General features: G+C 52.5%; 1 protein-coding gene across 1 annotated transcript in view; it reads right to left on the bottom strand.

Moving 5' to 3' along the window:
- PPP2R1A (protein phosphatase 2 scaffold subunit Aalpha) overlaps window positions 1-4445 on the bottom strand; it is a 32090-nt gene extending 27645 nt beyond the window's left edge. Inside the window, exon 1 of the mRNA XM_072607811.1 lies at window positions 4253-4445. Coding sequence (XP_072463912.1) covers window positions 4253-4330 — 78 coding nt within the window. The 5' untranslated portion in view covers window positions 4331-4445. The remainder of the gene's footprint in view (window positions 1-4252) is intronic.
- Window positions 4446-6000: the final 1555 nt, after the last annotated feature.

Here is a 6000-nt window from a genome sequence, read left to right on the forward strand (position 1 = left end):
CAGGGTAGATATTTAATAAATGCTTGTGGCTGCTCTGAACCACTTAAATGACATACATGGCTTGGTATCAATTCAGGGAAAGTGCTCCCACTTCAAGTGCAGGCTCCAAAACATTCTAGCTCTGTGACCCTGGGAGAGTCAATTCCTCTCTGAACCTCAGTTTCCTCTTCTGTAAAATGGCCACAATAATACTTAGTCTATCTAGGTCATAGGGCTACCACAGGAAAAGTGCTTTATCAACATTAAAACACGCAAAGAGCTGTCCAAAAGGTCAAATGAGATCATGGATATAAAACACTGCACCAAAACAGCACTGCAAAATGTTTGCTTTCATCATATACACATTCCATTCCCCTCCTAAACATAGGCTGTCCTTGAAGGCAAGGGCTACACAAGGTCTACTACACTGTGGCGCTCAGCTCGGTGACCTGAACAAAGGACTCCCTTAATGATGGTCTGCTTACCGAGCTAACTCTTGATGAGAGCAGAGGGAAGAGAATGAAAATCGCTGCCAACACTTGACACCCCTAACCTCCCCCCTCTCTCCCCCTGCTTATTTACGCCTATAACATGCGAAAGAGATTGTGAAGAAAGGGAAAACACTGGGCAAAGAGGGCAGAAAACTTGGCCAGGTGATTTCTAAGGTCCCTTTAAAGGCCTCTCTTCTAAACTATTTCCATGTAACAATTCAGTTGCCTCATTTTCCTTAACCAAAAAACAGAACAAACAAATCTATGCATTAGAAAAATTAATCTAGCAGCCCATAAAGTCTGGATTTGAGAGGGGAAGAGGCTAGAAGCAGGAAGATCTCTTAGGAGCCCCCGCTGATAGTAAAAGCAGTCCCATCTACGAGCCACATTTTATCCTTTCCTGTGGAAGGAGATTAACAAAGCTATTACCTGCTGGCCACCACTTCCAGGAAGTCTTTGGCAAATGGGAATTAACTCTCTCTCCCATGAGTGACTCATCTCTCCAGATGAGCATATAGTCTCTGAGGACAAGACTGTTATTCATCAGTGTCTCAGGAGCACAGGGCTTAGCCACACAAGCCTTTAGATCAGAGCTGGGAGGGCCTTCACAAACCATGCACACTCCCCTGACCTTGCAGATGGGGAAACCACTGAATAAATGAATAACTGGCTTCCAGCCTATTTCCCTTCCAAGATCCCCCCGCACCCCCAGCACCATGGTAACAATGCTCCCTGGCACTGGTGGAGAGCTTTAAGGTTTACAAAAGGCATTTCATTCCCATTCGACTCCGCAAATGTTCTCCAAGACTGAAATCAAGCAAAACCATATCATTCCAGGCATCAGCTGCAAAGATAGAAAGGTGGGAGAGCATAGGCTGTCAAGAGAAGATGGTGAGTGAGGGTGACCACTTTGGCCAGGGCCTAAGGGTACATAAAGAGAAGTAATAGGAGATTGGCTAGAAGGGTAGGATGTGGTCTAGCAGGGAAGGCCTTAAATAACCAGAAGAGTTTGAACCTTGGTCTTTGGGCTGCAGGAAGTCATTGAAGGCTTTTGAGCTCAGGAGTGCCATGAAAAAAAAATCTACTATTGGGAAGAGTAATGCTTTCCCTCTGTTAATTATATCCTATTTAGCCTGTACATAGCTTGCTTTGTGTATAACTGCTTAGATGTCATCTTCCCCATTAGATTTTAAACTCTGTGTGCGCAGGGACTGACTTTTGCCTCTTTTTGTTTTCCCAGTGCTTGGCACATAGTAGGCATCTAATAAATCACAAATTTAGGGCTGGAAGGACTTAGAGACACCAAGCCCAACCACCTCATTTCAAAGATGAGGAAACTGAAGGTCTCAGAAGTCAAGTGACTTGCCCAAGATCACACAGCTAGTAAGTATTTGAAAGAGGATTTGAGCTCAGGTCTTCCTAAGCCCATGTCTAGTACCATATCTACCATTCTTAAAACCATTAAGACCTAGATTCTAACCTCAGAGTACTATCTAGGTGGCAAATTAAAAAGCCAACAATTATAATGGAAAACAAACTCTCTAAATGCCTAAGATAGAGAGAAGCATGAGGTCAAACACGGTTTTGGAGAAAGAACAGATCACTTCCAGCTAAAGTGACCAGAGCAGGCTTCCTGGAAAAGATGACTTTGAAGTTGAGCTTGTAAAAACACAAAGCATGGGGAGCACTTCAACAGATCTAGAATGGTAAAGGGAAGGAAGTAAGGCCACTCCAAGCAGAAGGAATGGTCCATCTAGCCTGGCTGGTGGGGACAGGCGAAGTATATAAGGGAACTGGAAAGAGACTGTAAACTCCTTAAGAGCAGGCACTGTCTTTTGCCTCTTTTTGTATCTCCAAAGCTTAGCCCAGTTCCTGGCACATAGCAGGCATTTAGTAAATGTTTATTAATTGATGATGTGATTGAAGAGATCACAGGATTTAAAACAGGAAGAGGGAGAGGTAGTATCTTAGGGATCATCTAATCCAAATCTTTCATTTTGGAGAAGAAACAAAACTCAAGGATGTTGAGCGACTTGTTCAAAGTCAGGAGGGAAAAATTAAATAAGAGCTGGGATGTGGACACGACCTCTAATTCCAAAACTGGTGCTTTCACTATATCAACTACATGGCTCTAATAGGTTAAAAACCCTAAATCAGATCCTCTTGGCCTGTGGGAAAGCTAGGAAAGGTTGCTAACCAAGTGAAAGACTGCTTCATGGCTCAGCTTTAGGGAACAGCCCTGGAAACTGGAGTCTGAAGACTTGGATTCCAGTTACTGTTCCGCTACTTAGGAGCTAACGACATGACCCTGGGTGAGACCTTTTCCATAACTCTTTGGGCTGGCAAGGCTGAGGGGCAGAGGGAGGAACTATCCAAAGACCCTCTGCTCCCAGTGTTCCCCACTGTAAGCCATCCTTCGTGGGGTGGCCTCCCAGGTTCATCCTCCTAATTGACATCCAGATTCCATGGCACTCCTGAGCTGAAAAGCTTGTGGTTATTTCAGACCCTCCCGAGTCAGGCCCCACACTGACTGCCCTTCTAGCTTCCCTCACGTTATTCCCCTTTATTCCCTCAAGCCTCCACAAAGCGGTCCATTCCCGGTAAATTCTCTCTACTCTCCCACCTCCACGCCTTTGCAACCTATGCCTAGAACGACCTCGCTCTTCTTGACCCACAGAATTCCCACCATCGAGTCCGTCCCACCTCCTCCAAGAGGCCTTCCCCGACACCCCCCCCCTTCTTTCCCCCTCGGGCACACAGCATACTATCGTGCTTTAGTTCTCCCCACACTAGGGCAGGAGCCCCCCTGGGGGGAGGGGGCGGCCCCGCAGCCTCAGCAGGAGGAGGACCCTAAGGGAAGGTTGTTCTGGATTGGAGATTCTTCCCCGTTGTACAAACAGGGAAACTGAGGCCCAGGGAGGGGCTGTGACTTCCCCAAGGTCATGCAGTGGTCAGTCAGAGTCACGGGCACAAACAGACGTCCGACTGCACTACGCCCAGCCCCCAGAGGCCCGGGTCCGGGTCCCACCCGGCCCCAGACCCCGCGGAGGGAGCAGAGGGGCCGGGAGCCCAACCTGGGCCTCCGAGCCTCGGCCTGGCTCTGTCCAATGGAAAGCCGCCAAGGGGGCGGGCTCTCCTCGGCGATTGGCTCGGCTCGCCGTTCAGCATCACCCCCGGAGGGTACTTTCTCTACCCAGAGGGTCATAGGCTTGAAGAGGGGTTGGGGGAGAATCAAGATGGAGAAATGGGGGGGGCCCCAAAAGCACCACGGCCTAGGCTCCCTCGAGAGGCCTGGACCCAGCTGGGGATTTAATCCCCAAGCCACCAATTAGGAACCTCGGAGGAGCTAAGCCCCGCCCCTTGCAGGGGCCGCTCCCCTGCCTTAACCCACTGGGGGGTCCCCGCTTTCCGTCCGTGCCCAGAGCGAATCGAGAGGCTCTTTGCTCGCCGCGAACCAATTAGGTGGCCCCCTGCGCGCCGTGAGAACCAGGAGTGCCAGCCAATCAGGGGTTCCGGAGGCAGCCCCCGCGCCCGCGCTCCCGCCCCCTGACAGACCCGCTTGGCCTGGGGTCCCCGGGCCGGGCGCCCCCTCCCCAGCGGCACCGCTGTCCAATCAGAGATGCTGTCTCAGCGAGCCACGGAGGCGCGAGACAAGCGACGCGGGCGCTGATTGGTCCGCTTTCCCTCCCCCCACCCCCAGCCCTCAGATGCCAAGAACGCCGAGCCAGCCGCCCGCGCCGCCCGCAACCCCAGGACCCCCGGGCCCCGATCCCGGCCCTGACCTGGACGTCCTCGTTACGGAGCTCGTCGATGAGTACTGCGATGGGATAGAGCGAGTCATCGCCGTCGGCCGCCGCCATCTTGGCTCCGTCCCGCTCCCGTCAGGCTTCGGCAGCCGAGCCGAGCTGAGGGAAGGGAAGGGAAAGGAAGGGAGTGGGACGGGGCGGGGCGGGGGAGGGGCAGAGACACAAGCAGAAGGGGGGGGGGGTCTCCCAAGCGACTTTGCAGGGGTTTCTGGGCTTCCATTGGCCAGTCCGCACGAGGCACCGCGCGCCCATTGGCCCGAGTAGACAGGGACACGCCCCCTATCCTCTATTGGCCAGGGGAGAAAGGGGCCTTCTCTCTAGCTGGCCCACTTCCCGTAGAGGGGCGGAGGAAGAAGGGGCGGGCTGCTGCCACTGGCATCCTAGCAACCGAAGTGGGCCCGCCTCCTCCTAATCGATCTCCAAAATTTCATTGGTCATCGCCCCTAGCGACAGACCGACTGCAGCACATCCTGCCAATAGGAGGTGACGGACGGTGACGAGACTCGGCCTAGAGGAGGCCGGGCTCTTGGAGCGGTGCGATGACGTCATCTTCGGGGACTGAGAATGCGCGCTCCCACCCTGCTTCTCCCCCTGGTCCGCGCTGCCAGGTGCAGAACCTCGGCATGGGCGTGTCTGGCTTCTCCCAGGAAGCTGACGTCAGAGCGGGAAGGGCGTTTAGAGATCACTTAATCTGATTACACCTGAGCCCTAAGGAGTCGAGCTTCGTGATTTCACGGAGTATACCCTCAGTTGTCAAAGGCAGCGTGTTGTAATGGAAGGAACCCTGTGCCTGGGTTCGAATCCTGCCTGTGCCCCTAGTTCTCTGGGCATCCCCGGTCAAAAGCCCTCCCTGGGTTTTCCCCTCTGTAAAACGGACTAGAGAGACCCGAAGGTTCATCTCAGCTCTGGCCCTCAGAGCATTTACTGAGTGACTGCTGAATACAAAAGAAGCAAAGAAAGTGGGTCAAAGAACAGGGCCTCAGGAAGCTTCCAGGAGCTAGCCAGAAGGGCAGCCTATGGACACGAGAAAGTATGATACTGGGGCAGAGGAAGGAGGTGTTGGACCTGCTGGCTTCCCCAAGAACGGGGCCTCAAGAAGCTTCCAGAAGCTAGCCAGAAGGGCTAGCCTATGGACACGAGAAAGTGTGATACTGGGGCAGAAGAAGGAGGTGTTGGACCTGCTGGCTTCCCGGGTCCCTTCCAGCTGTCAGAGCCTGAATCGAGCGTAGACTGTCAAGCCCATGGCCACCTTAATTAATGGCAGTGGTACAGGGAGTCCTCAAACTCTCAGGGCCATTTTCTGTTAGCAAAGGTGTCAAAGCTTCCTGTTTACAGAACAGGACCCCTTCTCATTACAGATGAGACTCAGAGACAGAAAGGGACTTGCCCAGGGTCACACAGCCACAGTGTCTGTGGCAGGATTCCAATATGGGTCTTCCTAAGGCCAAGTCCCACATTCTACCAGAGTGCCAACCCCTCTCTGCTCAGGTCCCATGTTTCTGCTTGGATAGAATCCTAGACCTGGAGTGAGGTGAGACCTAAGAAACCAACTCGTCATTTGTTGTTCAGTCATTCAGTCTTGTCCAACTCTTGGTGACCCCATTTGAGGTTTTCTTGGCAGAGATACTGGATGGGGTTTGCATTTTCTTCTCCCTTTTACAGATGGGGAGACTGAGACAAACAGGGTGAAGTGACTTGCCCAGGACCACACAGCTAGTAAGTGT

The sequence above is a fragment of the Notamacropus eugenii genome, chromosome 5 (assembly GCF_028372415.1).
Source record: "Notamacropus eugenii isolate mMacEug1 chromosome 5, mMacEug1.pri_v2, whole genome shotgun sequence".
Taxonomy (NCBI): domain Eukaryota; kingdom Metazoa; phylum Chordata; class Mammalia; order Diprotodontia; family Macropodidae; genus Notamacropus; species Notamacropus eugenii.